Genomic DNA, 15327 nt, shown 5'->3' with positions numbered 1-15327 from the left:
AGACACATGGCAAGCAATACCCATTCTATAGAAATGGAAGTCAAGGCTCAGTGGAATTTAAGTATTTTCCCTGATGATCACCAGATGACCAAGTCAAGAGTAACATTCATAACTCAAACTAATAAATTCAGAGTCTTGGGTCTTCAGTTCATGTAGAATTAGAAAATATTACTAACAATGAACCTGTTCTATGATAATTGTTTTTAATTTTAATTTTAATTCTGCTTTGAAGTAATTTTATATAGTGATTACATAATAAATTTTTATTATATAAACTATAATTGTGTGTGTGTGTGTGTGTGTAACACTTCAAGGATCTCTTACAGTTAGACATAAAACACTGAAAATTTTCTTGGAGGCAATTTTTGTTCCCCCAAAGAAGCTAACAGTACTCTTAAATTGTCCTCCAATCCATTTTTATTTAGATTAACTGGACACTTCTCTTTGCTTAATCATGTGATCTGGCCATAGGTTAAAAGGACATTTCTTTATTTCACTTCAGGATTTCACTTCACAGGTATCTGTGACTCCCAGACCAAGAACTTCATAAAGGCTTCAATAATCAAGGACAAGGAGGAGTCCTTTGCTTTCATTTCAGTAAGACAGAGAAGGGAGATCCACTCATTCTTCATAAAACACAAGCAGCAGACTGAGAGACCACTTGACTGCTTGCTGTACACTAAATCTCTTCCTTTCACCTTCAATGGCTTTCCAGAGGCTACATACAGGAGTCCAAATCCTATGGCCTAAATATTAAAACTCTGAAAAAGCAAGGTTTTATCTGTCTTCCATAGATAGAAAGATAGATAGTAGCATATAACTGGTCCATTTCCTGTCCCAAAGCTCACCTTCTTAATTTCTGATGAAATTTCTTTTCTTGTGCTGAGTATTTTGTCAGTGAGACATCCCCTCACCACCACCTTCCCTATCACACATTTTTTATAGGTCCCAGCCAGAGTCTTTATTTTCTATAAAAATTCAAACCAACAGTAATCTCCTTTAAATAACTATTGTATATATTTTCTGCACCTGTCTCTCTATATACATGTTTTGCTTTAATTGGACTACAAACTCCTTGAGGCAGAAGCTGGGTCTTAGAATTCTAGTTCCCTGACACATAATATGTACTCAATTACTATTTAATATATGAGTGAAAGTAGTTAAACCATTGGACACAGGAAGGAAGAGGGCCTCGGCAGGCGTGGGAGAGGGAAATGGAGAGAGCCAAGAAAGGAGAAAAATAGAAAAGGGATAATCTATGAGATAATGGTCTATGAAAGAAAAGGTAAAGAAAACTAAGTAGGCAAATGTCTAGGGGAGCTATCAGAATCAGTGGCTCTTCCTCAAGTTGATACAAAGAACAGAGAATCAGAGACTACACTGAAAAAAAAAATAGCAATAATGAACTGAAAATCATCACTAACCTGGCTGTCAGGATATTCATTTGTGTAAAATCTGACATTAATTATCTAGGACTGCAACAAGGTATTTAACTGCTCTCTAAACTTAGAAAACTAGACTTAATGACTTCTAAAGACCCCTTTGGTTTAGATATTATAGGATTCTATAGCTTTCCTTCATCTTGTGTGAATCTTCCTTTCTTCTGGGCAAGGAGGGGGCTTTCATTAAAAGTTATGATAAACTGAATACAGAAGCATCAGTTGGTAAAAAGCAGGGCAATATTAAAATGACAACATAAAATAGATCAAATGCCTATGACTTTACTGGAGCAGGGCATTTAATATTTGTTTTGCTTATTTGATCATTTAATTGAGTAATACTCCCATTGTGATAGGTTAAGAACTCAGAATAAGACTTAAATGGAAATCAAAATGGGAATTAAAGGCAACATCTTACAAATACTTGCTCTAGTTCAATGATAGAAAAGCAGTATGTTGATGTAAAAGGGTATGCAAAGCATTTAAAGATCCTTTTGATTGGAAAGAGATATGTCGATGTAAGAATATCACTGACATCTTATCTAAGATAATCATATATGCTCAAAGATTTAGACCAATATAAGCAAAAAGATCAATTTACAAAGCACTGAGATGTCTGCCGTAAGTCTAGAAAAGACCGTGTATCAAATGGCATTTGATTTCTATTTTCTCAGCCTCCACTTCACACCAGTGCTAATCACTCAGCACTCCCTTAGGCACCGGGTATTCTCTTTTGTATCTGAGCATCTCTGTCGCAGACAGAATCGATCAATCTAATAAACTCATCCTAACTTTACAGTCTAGAGACTCTGTGCTCTCCCTTCCAGAATATACTTGTCTTACAACCAGGCCACGGAAGAGGGCAGACGCGTAACCAACCAGAAGGAAAGATGGAGAGAATTACATGTACCAGTGGGGAAAAGATCTGAAAGCCACAACCTCCCCAGACTCTTTCAGATCTTCACACATAAGCCCTGCTGTCTGGTGACCTGGCTGGTTTAAATCCATATATAAGCAAATACTATCTTTGAATGGTGTCATAAATGCAGAGGAGTGTCAAAGCCCAAATATAAAAATAATATGAAAACTAAAAAAAAGTCCAGAAAGATTTTGAAGGTCTCCTCTAATCTCCCACTCACATTGGTTTTATCAGATCAGCAAATTGTTGCTTGAAAATACAACAATATGAAATGTTTGGCCCTAAAGGTGTGAGGCAAGAGACAAATAAGGCTTACTTGTTTGGGGATCAAAAAAGAGTAAATAAAGTATGTATTCCTTAGAGAACATGCAGAATGTGAGGTGGGCTGGAGGGTGAAAACTCATGACCTCTGTCTGGGCTGCTTGCTGCTATCGATTTCATCAACTCAGAAATTTTTAAATTGTGTACAATGAAAATCCCACAGATCTTTATATGAAAACATAGGTTTCAGGTTTTTCTGAAATAATCAAAGAAATGGACAACTTTGAGTAGACAATTTCACAAGGAAAGGAACAGTTGCAGAGGTGAAAAATCTTATAATGGACTGAGGCTTGGCTTTTACCCTGGGACTGGCTGTCCTTTAGTGTTGCCAATGTAAAGCAGGAAACTGCACTTTTTCTGGGGCAGAAGGGACCTGAATGGAATAAAGTATGGTAATCTAAATGTAGAATTTTCAGCAAGAAAAGAAAAGGAGGGACAGGATTAAAAAGACAACATAAAATATCAAATACCCATTACTATACTGAGAATTACTTCGTCACCTCTGTAGTTTCTCTACCAGAGACAAGCTTTGTTTAGAAGTAAAAAACAAAAAACTACCAATGATGAAACTTTAAACAAAAAGTCAAATTTGTTCTTTTCAGTTACAGAAAAGAAAGAATTCATCATCAACACTTACCCTCACCACCCTATACACTCTCAAAGAATTTTAAATGTCTTCTGTATTTGAAGTAAGAGACATATAATTCAATTTATTAGCTCAGCTCTTAAAAATATTTCCTTATTGAAACTTGCTCCTAAACCTAGGTTCACATATATGATGAAGATCCAAAGAAAGCTTATTTAACCTACATTAAATCTTGATAATGCATTAATGAGTCTTTTAAAGGGATAATTTTAATTCCCCAATCTTCAACCATAAAGACTATATAGTGCTAATCTGCCTTGCCCTTTCGATTAAACTTGTTAAGGGCATTCTATTTAGTCAGCACCCGGAATGGGCCATTAAAATTCTTGTTCTGTAAGAGTTGTGTTCAGTGCTCTGTTGTTTTAAATTCCATTAAATCCAAATGGTCTTTATCGCCCCATGACCACCGTGACTTCAATCAGCCAATTTAATTACCTTACAAAATTGTCAGCAGAAGCAGCAAAGAAAAACAGGAAGCCCTATGACGTTATCAGATTGAAATCTTCCTCTTTGGTGTTTAATCTAGACCAGTCAATAATGATGATGTGCACCTACTTCCTTTTCTTTCAGGGGCTTTTGACCTTACTTTTCATGCTAAGACTTAGGGTGCAAGATTCATTGGAAGCATTTCCAGTACTTTGATAACTGGACTATAAATTGAAAACCCACAGAAGATAATGTTTCACCACCCAAACACAAGACGATCAACAATTTCATTTCAATACATCAGGCCACCCTCCTGGAGAAAACCTAGGGTCTTCCACAAACCCCACTGTATTATGGATACAGTGCATTAATGATGTAAGCACAGTGCAGTTGAAAAACAGTCAACTGCTTTCTATTCTGATGTGTAAAAATGGACATCAACAACTTTCAGGGAACAAATGTAATTGGAGCTATGATAACACAGTAAAATCTTAACAGAAAAAGAAAATGAATTCCTCACTTGAGTTTCTACTACAAAAGAGCAAACATTTTATGTACCAGAAATTTTGACAGTAAAAAGAAAATAAAAAATTATGCCACCTTTATCATAGACAACACATTACTTAATGGTGAATAGACTTGAAAAGGCTCTGATAACCAATGATACATCTTGTGTTTGGTCTATGGTATGTTCCTCCTTTGTGTGGGAGCAATTCACATTAACTTTCCTGTGCTGAGTAAATGTTGAAACAGTGTCATTTGAGAATTCAGGGAATGAACACACTGCAATAATCACTTGAATTAAACTACAAAGCAGAAGGTGTCTGTCTGAAGAAATGTCTACTGACATATAAACCCTGCTCACTGCTGAAAGACAACCTCACAAAAACTGAAAATGTGAGTTCCATGTGTCTAGGTGGAGAAGGGGTGCTATTTCTTGAGGACGAAAAGATCATTTTTCAAAGTCATTTTCTGAAATGAGTGCTTCTGTTGATGGATCACATCAGAGTTAGTCTTTGAAGCTTTAAGAATAAGTGAGAACTTATGTGAAAAACAGATTTTTTAGTGGCCGTTGTGTTGGCAATTCTTGGAAAGATTTCCCTCCCCTGCTTTCCAGAGCTCAGCTGAGCAGGTGTTCGGGCTTTATCTATTTCAGACAGTAGCCACTATTACTCCCCCATCCCCGCCTCTCAAGAGCCAGTTTTCCTGCTTCCAGATGTAAGGCCACTCCTCCCTCCCGCCCACCTCACCTCCCAAAGGAAGAAAAATCTCTTTCAAAGAACTTGTGGAGAGTGGCAGCTTCTAAGCTCAAGTCAATTCACTCACCCTCCTTGATGTTGTAGTACATCTGCTACTAATTATTATATCTGGGAGGGCATGGGATGTCCGGCAAACAGGGGGATTTCCATAGGACCTCTTTCCACTCCTCCTCACGTCATGGGATTTATTATCTGAACTGTCCCTGAGCTAGGTAGTAGTCTTCACCTTTCCCCTGTGTGCTGGGAGGTGGCTACGTGCTGCGCCAGGGAGCTGTGGCCAGTGCGCAGTAGCAAAGAGGTCTGAGCGCATCAGAGGGAAGACTTTGCCTGCAAAGCCTTTAAAGAAAGCCGTTCAACCGGCATGTTTAAAAGAAAAGCTAGGTCGAAACATCTGAAAGAAAGAAATGGCCTATATCACATGCTCAGCTCCTCTGACACCACTAGCTTGGAGAAGCTGCCCAAGAGTTTGGGAGAAAGCTTGGGTTGATGACTTTATTCCTGGAGTTCTGAATGCCAGTTCAGATAAGGACTGAAAAATAACTCGACCTCAAAGATTGGAAACAAGTGGTACTTTGAGGAGTGACTGCTTAGCTAAGATGCCAAGCTTCCCAAACTACAAAAGGGACTGGTACCAGTACCAGACAGGCTGTCCCAGAAGCAGGGATCAGAACAGAACAGGAAGAGAGGGAGGCTACAGTAAGAAAAGCAATGTTTAAGTACCAAGAGCTGCGGTAGGTTAGCAGGGAGACTGTGGTATTGGGGCCACGCCCCCGCAAAAGGAAAGATCCTGCCTTTGCCCTCACCAGTTGCAGGCAGAGACACCACGCAGCTGCGGATACACAAAGGTGCCTCATTTACATAGCATGCACCCACAGTGCCTGGAGAGAGGCCCGGCTGGAGGCTTCTCAGGCACCTGGAAAAGCTGGCTCTGAGAATATCTGATGATCTGACCTGGAGCCCTGGAGCGGGAGAACGGACTCTGACGTCCGGTATCCACTTTGTCCCCTGACTTTATCTCCATAGGTGAGCGAGGTGCCAGGAGAAGCCAAAATGTGCACAGCCGGGATCTAAGACAGGAAACGGCCGCCGCTTCAGAGGAGCTAACTCTTAGCTCACCAAAGTCCTCTCCCTCTCGGTCCTGAGCTATCTTAAGGCTGAGGGAAAGCATCCCAGGGTCAGCCCTCCAGAGACCTTCTCTCAGAGATGTTTGCTCCACTGCACAGAGGAGCAGGCCCGGGTGTGGAGCTCAGTGAGAGCCAGTGAGGGTGGGAGGGTTGTGCCTGGACAGAGGCGCTCCTGGGCTTAGCTGCGGACGTTTCGTTGGGCACAAAAGAGGAGTCACAGTGCCAAAGGTTGGACTTGCTTCTCGAGACTGCATTTGCCAGCATGTGTGTGCGTGTGTATGAGAGACAGAAAGAATGAAAGAGAAAGAGAGAGAGAGAGAGAGAGAGAGAGAGAGAGAGAGAGAGAGAGAGCGCGACTGTGAGAGAGCAAGCTTTGTAGCAGTTAGACCTGCAAGAACTCGGCAAGGGTCAGCACCCTGTGCAGACAGCTCCCCAATCCACAGATTTTGATAGGAGGACACAGGGTCAGAGTCGAGTTACAGCCCTTGGGGGTGTGCATGCCCGAGGTGAGGCAGGAGGATGTTAGGGGTCGAATGGGCAGGGTAGAGCCCTTGAGGGTGGTTTTCTACCACCAACCAGAAGGGGGGCTGCAGCCACTCCTGGCCACATACAGCAGTTGACATGACACCCATGCAGAATTTCTGACTGGTTGTCGGCTCCTAGTCATGCCCAGTCAGTTGGGGAGGTGGGGAAGGGACTGGTGGCCACCTCTTCAGCAGAGGCAGCGCTTCTCACCCACACCTGGCAAGTCACCACCCAGGGGCAGCTGCTCCACCAGCAACCCCAAACCCTACCCTTCCAAGGCAAGAGGCTAAGGATGAGGCTCTGGTTGGCCCTTCGAATCAAAGTTGAAAATAACCTTTCTCAAGAGTGGCTTGTACACATTCAACCAACCATCCAGTCCACTCAAAACATGTTTTTCCCAGAAGAAAATAAAACTCCCACCAATGCATCCAAATAGCCCAAGCAAGGAAATGGTCCAATGATTACAATGTACACAGTCCTTCACCATAACTCAGGTCAGAAATCAGAGAAAATAGATCTCCACGTGGAAGATGTTTGAAGTTAATGGAGAAAATAACAGGTTATCTAAAAACTGGGCCATTGTTTTAGGGTATCCAGGCATTGGTGAGAAGGTCTTTGCCTACTCTCCTATTTCTTAGGACATTCTTAGTAAGCATTGGTCTAGGAAAATATATTTTTGTGTGTATGTCAGCTCTTTTGGAAAGCTGCTACACACTCCGCTACAGTCGCCAAGATTTTTAATATGAAGATATGAAATGATCAGCGAATGTAACAATCTAATGATTCAGCAAATATTGTGCTGCAAGACCAGAGCAGCAATAATTAAATCTTTAGAGTACTGGTGGCAGTTTTTCGGCTCCAAGTCTTTTTTTTCTCCCCACTCAGTCCACAAGCAAACATACTTAAGGCACACTCATTTACAAACACATTTCAGAAGGTACCTCAGTATTCCAAATAAGTAGGTTGTACTACTCAAAATATTGGGCAAAACTATCATGCTGTAGCATTTACCGTGGTTGAAGGAGAACAGCTGAACACACACACATTTCCAATTATACAGAGACCTGTTTAATCTCATCCAAAGAAACAGGCATTCCTGTGGACTCTTGTTGCTAAGAGCAACGTGCTTAAGTACCATCTAAAGGCATGAAGAAAGCAAAAAAATAAATAAATAAATAAAAATAAATAAAATTTTTAAAAAGCTGCTACAGTAGGAATTTAGATATAACCTGTTGTCTCTCTTTGTCATTACCAGCCTTCTCGACTCCAGGTGTTTATGTGTTGGATGAGGGAAGGGGAAAGTAAGAATCCCTTTTACTAATATGTGAAAAGCATTCCTATCCTGGCTCTGCAAAGCCCAAGAGAGATGATGGGTTTTATCATTATAGAAAAAGCACATGGAAAAAAGGAAAGAGAGAAGATGCTGTTGACATAAAAAGAGATGCAGGCAATCACTTCAATTTAAATTTGACTGACTTAATGTATCTGCTTTTATCTCAAAGACACATACTCAGGATTATCCGGTTTCTTGCATTCTTTGGTCTAAATCCACTTGAACTGTCAAAGAAGGCGCCCACTATGGGAGCGTTTACCCGGTTGGCTTTCTCCTCTCTCGCTCTTATCTACTTAAGGGAACTTTCCCTGACTAGTTCTGCTCCTCCTAAAACTCCATTGGACATTCACAGCAGCTGAGCGTTGCCCACGCTTCCTTTCCTCCAAGCAAATCTCCTGACCAGCGTTTTCACAGGAATCCCACGTTTAGATTTTCCTTCGACTCTAAAAGAACCCTGATTCCTTAGGAAAGCAATAGATTCCTCTAATATATAACCGCCACTCAGCTCTTTCATCATGCCACAATGAAATAAAGACGCATACTTAGACTCCCATACACAACTACTCTCAGCCCCAATCACCACTCTTAATCATTCATTAGATCGGGACTCTAAGGAAGCTGGGAGAGGAGGGCTCACAAGTTAAAAACAAACAGAACCCTTTTCTTAGGACGCTATTTTACTTCAGCTAAGCAGCAGCCTCCTCTTGCTCAATAGAACCGTCTACCTTACAACATGTTTAAAAAGCGCCGTGTCCCCAAAAAGGCAACCAGGGGCTGGAGAGCGGTGAAATTAACCGAAAAGGCTCTCTGATGACAAAAGAAATCAAAAGGCGTAGCGCCTTTCACTCGCAGACCTGTCCGGGTCCCCGACAGAGGCCGACAGACGCCAACTTGCCAAAGAGTTACCAGGTATGGACTGTCTGCCCCGCAGGCTGAGAGGTGTGTAGCCCCCGCGCGTACGTTCAGCCGGCCAAGCCCAGGGTCCCCCGCGGAGGCAGGCGGGCGCCTCCGCGGGCTGTGCCCCCAGCGTCATCACCATCTCAGGCTACGATGTGGAGGTAAGGCAGCGACCACTACCCACACACAGCCTCTCACTTCATCCGCCCGTGGCTAATTTTTTTTTTTTTAACTAAAAGAAGAAAAAAAAAAAAGGAAACAAAATGAAAAGCACAAGGGGTTCTTTAAAACCCCGGGAGGCTACGGAGCAGCGAACAGGTCGGAATGCACTGAGCCCACCCGCCTGTCTGAGTGAACCCGCCTGTTTACATCCGGCTGCCTCGGAGCCGGAGACCAGGCAATGGAGATAGATGGGGAATCTTACCAAATCTTAATACATGCGTGGTTCCTTGGGAATATCCAATCCACAGTAAACAGAGCAGGAGTTTAATGGTGCGCCTGAAGACTGGATTACTTAAAATCGGGGAAATAATCTTCATGGTGTTTCTGTGTCCACACGCGCGGCACCCACTTCCCCGATCTAGCGTTAGGCTCCCGGTTCGGGTAGGAATGAGGATGCGTCGAGTGGTGGCCGCAGACACGATCACGGCATGGTCACAGAGAGAGGAAGAAGTCTCCGCTTCCCAAACCCATTAGCAATCGCTGCATGTTCTTCACTCACTGCGCCAAGGAGCAACCTTCCACTGCAAGGGATGGTGGGACATCCATGTTATTCAGGGAGCATCCGGGAGAAATCCAGCACGCACACCCACAATGTCCGGCCGCGCGAGCCTGGGGAAGCAGAGGAGGAGGAAATCAATGGGAAATCCAGCCTTGGAAACCGCCGAGGCGTCGGTAGCAAGCCACAGTCCCAGCACAAAAGGCGCTTTGCTCGCAAAGGTTTTGCCAGGCCCTATTCTACTGCACTGCTGCACAGCTTCTGACGTGAAGCCAAGATTAAGTGAGAAAAATTGAGATAGCTGCTTGCCTCTTAAGGCTTCCTGCCAGTGAGCTTCCCAATGTCTCTTATGCAACCGATCTCATCGCCTGCTTTGAGTTTCAAGAAAGAAGTTGGATTTATTTACACGGAGAGAATGCTTTTATTTTCCATAAGGGTCTTTGCTAAAAGAGTGACTGGTGTATGCAAGCAGACTTCTTACCATCAACTGATGAATTTTAATAAAAGACAAGCTAAATCAAAGTCACTTTGCCTAGGAGTTGTAAAAAAAAAAAAAAAGGAAGTGGTGTAAGACAGAATTTATGCAAATGTAATCTGTGTTTAGGTTGAAAGGTCTTGTTTATATTCTTAAAAAAATTTTGTCCAGGAGTGAATATAGATTGGAGTGCAATTGTAGAAGTTAGGATAGTCTTTAAAAACTTGAGTGGACATACCTTGATTACTACCCAGGAATAAAAAATAGATTTCAAGTGGTCTTTTAGAAGGAAAAGTGTTGAATTAAAATGAAGGAATCCTATTTTCCCACCCATATTTTTAGCTCATTTAAAATAATTATACATATATAAAAAGACAATGATATTTCAGTTGGTATAACAAACTCCAAAGGCTTCAATAATTTACACTCAAATTTTTCTCATTTTGGTTTTTTGAATATGTTTTTCTTTCAGAAGCAGAATATGGGATCATTGCTTGGGCAACATTGAGTGTCACAATTTTGTCTAAAAATGACTTATTATTGTCTAGCGTTCTTACCAGAATATTTAGAGTCTTTATGCAGTGACTGTCTTGGCTTTTATCCGCTGCAATTTATTTTTTAAAAAAGTACAGAAATACATATTCCTTTAATATGAAAATACATTTTACTGTTGAAATAGGTAATATGCTATACTCCAGACATAGAAAAAAATATCCAATCCTAATATTTTACATTAGTAAGTGAAACTAAGATGGTTAGTAATAATTGTATTATTACATATTAAAATTTTTAAGTGATTAAGTAGCACAAAAGGCAAAGTGCTGGACCTGTATTTTAAAATTAATCATTTTTTCATACCCAATTAACAGGGCATAGGTTGAACCTTATAAAAAATTTAAGATTATACCTTATTTGAAGAATATCTAATTTTTTAATAAGGAGTGATATGAGTACTATTTCTTCCAGATAGCAAGAAAATGATGTAATGTTTTCATTCCATCACAGTGATTTTTTCCATTCTATTTTTTCTTAAGATATTATAAAACGCTGACTTGAAAATAGAGCTACATTTTGCAAAAGCATTAAGTGGGCATTGACTTTTTTTTTTTTTAAAGATGGAGGCATAACTGCAGTGTCAAAAATAAGTATCATGAATGACTAGTTCTGCAGTGTAGCAGGCAATTCAATCAAATAATTTGACTATTTGAGCACTTTAAAAAGAACACCTTGTGCTAAAACTAAGGGTATCTAGCGACTCCTTCAGTCCATGTATAAAATATCTCTTGTAAGACATGTATTCCCCAACACGTTCTGTATTTGTTGTCTCATTTTGTTTCCATTCTATTTGTTCTCTCTCTTTTTGATCCTAGCAGATATAATAATGACAGACAAGACAAAAATAAATATTCTTAGCTTTTCATCTGTCAATATGATTGATATATACTACCTGCAAATAACATGTTCTGTTGTGACTAATCAAAATACTGCAGTTTTGCAGTATAGCTAGCATGTAATAAAACCTGAGAAAACAAAATGTACCGTAACTCCTTGTTCATGTATTCTATTAACACAATGGCATTTGACATTACAGTTGTAATTTCTATACTTAAACCTAGTATTCTAACCTATTTATCTTTTGTGGGATTATTTATTGGGTGTTTAGTTGGAAAAGTGAAAGATCAAGCTTCCAGATTCGTGAAGTTCTAACCTACTATATTAAACAGTAAAAAGTCTATCATACATTTTTCTTATTATTAATTGGTCCCCAAAGCACCAATTTTGCACATATGCTAAATTAGGTTCATTTACATACATCAACTAATCTGAAAGACTTCAACATCATAGACAGCAACTCCACCTGTCTAATTGAACTTCTGCAAGATAGGAAACGACCTTTCTTCAGGACCGCGGACAGCGCTCCAGGCATTGATTTATTCTGGAGTAGTACATTGAAAGTAGTACATTGAATGGGTAATGTGCCATTTCAAGTGACAATGTGCATAACTCTACCACACAGAGTCTGGGAATTTGAGTTATTGCATTGTTCACATTGTCAAGAGGACTATTTTGTCAACTGTGCTGTGTGTATATTTCATGTGACTTACTGGGATTGCCTGGTATACCCAGGATGTGCTAATAGTCATCCCTTTCCAGGGCATACTGCTACAAAAGCCATTTACATTACTGTGAATTCCCTCATGAGCACTAAACTACTGTTCTTCATTTTTAAAAAAACTGTCTGAAGGACCACCAAGAATTCAGAATACTGAAAAATATGCTATCAATGTTCAGTGGCTAAAGACATTTATTTCTAAAATGTACAATTAGTCACTGCTTTAGAATTCTTCACCTTCAGTTTTTCATCTATTCAAGAGTAATCGGACTAATTATCTTTCTTTCTCATTAAACTTCACTCCCAGGACAAAAACACAAACAATTCTTAAAACACACACACACACACACACACACACACACACCCTAAAACAAAAACAACAAAAATCCTAAAATTACCCCCTCCTGTAATGCTAGAAAAGAATGACTTGATGGTATGGAAGATGCCTTAGAGTAGGGCAATTTTGAAGTTATTACAAGTTTCTCCCCAATACTGATACTATACATCACAGTTCTGAGACTACATAATTGAAAAAGTCCTTATATAGTGTTCACTGACCATACTGAACTCTTTTAAAAATTGTTTCAGTTTTGTAATTTGTTCCTTTCTCATGGGGAACAAAAAAAAAAACCAACTATTTTGTGTCAGGGAATCATATATTTAGTAATAGTGAGATTTACACACTTTATCCCATAATTTCATTTGTTTTTTGTCTACTTTAACCATATGGCAACCTTTATTTCTAGAAGCCAAAGCTCTGTAGGTTCCAAGGTCAAAGCAGAGATGATAAACTGCAAATACATACATATATGCACACACAGAGAGGAGCTGTATCTAAAAGTAAGCCTCAACACACACAAGCACACACACACACACACACACACACACACACACACATACACGTAGAAGATCCTGACATGAAGAGATATCAAGCCTATGATAAATTAGCAAAGAACAAAATGCATATCATGCTCATGCAAAGCTTGTTCCAACAACAACAAAATACCATTAGCTTCATCCTTCACTGTGTTTTTATATTTACTGACACTAATGACCTCTTATTCTTGGGCACTATTACTTGAGAAGCAATTTTAGTTTTCTATTCTCCCAGTGAAAATGAATCTTATTCTAGTTAGCCGCCACCTGCTGGGGCATGTACAAATGTGTAATAATCCTTACAGCATAACGTTTTAAAAGACAATGCCTATACCTTTTGCAAAAGACAGCAAATACATATCCCAGGACAATGTGAATTTCAAAGGTGTTTCAAAGGTTCTTCCATGCCATACGTATATTAAATTGTTTCACAGGGAATTCTTTCTAAAGATTACACTTGACTCGTCACCAAAGTCCTGCTGTTATGTGACATTTGAGACACCTCATCTCATGGTAACACCTGACCTCTTCTTCCATGCATATGGCCTGTTGTATGAAAGCTAAGCTAAAATAAACAGCCTGTACATCCATGGCATTAGAGGTGCCAGAGAATAAAGTCAGAGCTGACATTAGTTAAAACCACACTGTTGCATACTTACACTTCACTCTTCCTAACTACGAATGCTATGCTATGCAATCCCTTGTGATTCTGAACACATATCAGCTGTTCCACCAACATTCTGTTGCATTGATGATTAATGACATTTAGAGTTTTAATTAATTTTTAGATGCCAAAAAGAAGTGTATCTTAATTAAGAAATTGAGTTGGAATAGCTTTACATTTCCCGGAAGCTCCCCCTCCCCAACCTTTTTTAAAATTTTAGTCTGTGCAATCTTCAATGGTTTTAACAGAAGAAAACGAACAGGTAAGACTTCCAGGCATCACTTATTTTTCAATCACCTCCTTCTGTGGGTTTCATATTGTTTGTTTGTTTGGTTAGTTGGTTGTTTAATAAGTTCCTAAGGCCACTGAAAGCTGCGGTGATGGTTACAGGAATGGTTTCTATAAAAGTTAGGCAAATCAAAAATTGAAATATTATTACCCATCTTCCAGCAACTAAACTACAGGCTAATTAAGATCGGAATGAATCGATCAACTCTTGTGAAATAATCATTAACCCATAAGGTAATTACTGATGACAGAATACTTACAGTATGAAGATGAAGAAATGCTAGAAGGTTGTCTGTGTGTTACCAAAAGGACAGTAGTAGTAGTAAGTTTTCTAATGTTCCCTCTTTCCTAAATTGGAAATCATTATCTAGGGAGTCTCAGCTAGGTCGTGGTGTTTAGTAAAGAACTTCTTGAAGGTAAAAATATCAGGGAATGAGAGTCATTAAAAGTTTTTGCCGTTTATGATCCACCCTGGTGACTCCCCCTACCCTAATGGGACGTCCTCCGAGTTTTTTTCAGACGCTCTGGATACTGGCACTGGTTAAAATGAATGTCTGTACTTCAGCACCGAACTAAGGAGCAGGGTTAATGGGGAAATGCGCGGATGGAATGAGGGCTTGGGAGTTCGTCAGACCCGCAGGCAGACACACAGATTCTTGCCATCTGTCTCTCTTCGCCTCGCGTGAGTCCCAGGAGCTGAGGCCACTTCCTGACACGTCCACTTATTAAATTATTTTATGTGGAGAACGCGAGCGCCCGCAGCCAACCGAGCCAGTTGTATCCTTGACGGGAATTGGCTGAAGCGAGCGGGACAAAGCCACTCGCAGCGAATCGGTCCAGCGGGTACCCTGAGCGCGCCGGGCTCCGCCGCGCCGCTGTTCGCCTTCTTCCTCTCCAGGCGTTAAAAGCCCCTCGCCCACCCTCGGACCCTCCTGTGGGAACGCACACCTCGGGAGGCAGCCCCGAGCAGAACCCACCGGGGGGAGTCCTTACCTCTCGCTGCGGGTGAGGTAGGCAGGGAGGGGGAGGGGTGGTCCTCGGGGAGGAGCAGCCGGAGGAGGTCGGGCGGGAAGTCTGCTGCTCCCGGACAGAGGAGCGCAGCCGCGGGAGCCGAGCGCGAGTGACGGCGGCGGCCGAGACGGAGACCGCGGAGCGGCGGCGGCGGCGGCGGCGGCGGCGGCGGCGGAGACTGACACGCCTCCTGGCGGGGGTTCCTCGCCTCTTGCTTTAAAGGAGCCGCGCTCCTTTCCCTGCGGTAGCTGCACTGTCCCGGCTGCTACGGCCGCCAGGGCGCAGCGCAACCC

At 41.1% G+C, this 15327-nt stretch overlaps 1 protein-coding gene across 3 annotated transcripts in view; it reads right to left on the bottom strand.

The window, feature by feature from the left end:
* Positions 1 to 15128, bottom strand: part of GRIK2 (glutamate ionotropic receptor kainate type subunit 2) — a 622100-nt gene extending 606972 nt beyond the window's left edge. For 2 of the 3 annotated variants that reach the window (XM_029945013.1, XM_029945011.1), the window contains exons 1-2: positions 15017 to 15128; positions 9314 to 9720 (exon numbers count right to left, since the gene is read on the bottom strand). In XM_029945013.1, coding sequence (XP_029800873.1) covers positions 9314 to 9428 — 115 coding nt within the window. In that variant the 5' untranslated portion in view covers positions 9429 to 9720; positions 15017 to 15128. Of the gene's footprint in view, positions 1 to 9313; positions 9766 to 15016 lie in introns of those variants that run through there. The other variant, XM_029945012.1, reaches the window with a different exon arrangement.
* Positions 15129 to 15327: the final 199 nt, after the last annotated feature.

The sequence above is a fragment of the Suricata suricatta genome, chromosome 7 (assembly GCF_006229205.1).
Source record: "Suricata suricatta isolate VVHF042 chromosome 7, meerkat_22Aug2017_6uvM2_HiC, whole genome shotgun sequence".
NCBI lineage: Eukaryota > Metazoa > Chordata > Mammalia > Carnivora > Herpestidae > Suricata > Suricata suricatta.
Note: the sequence above shows the minus strand (reverse complement) of the source record. Positions and strands in the feature narration are given on the sequence as shown.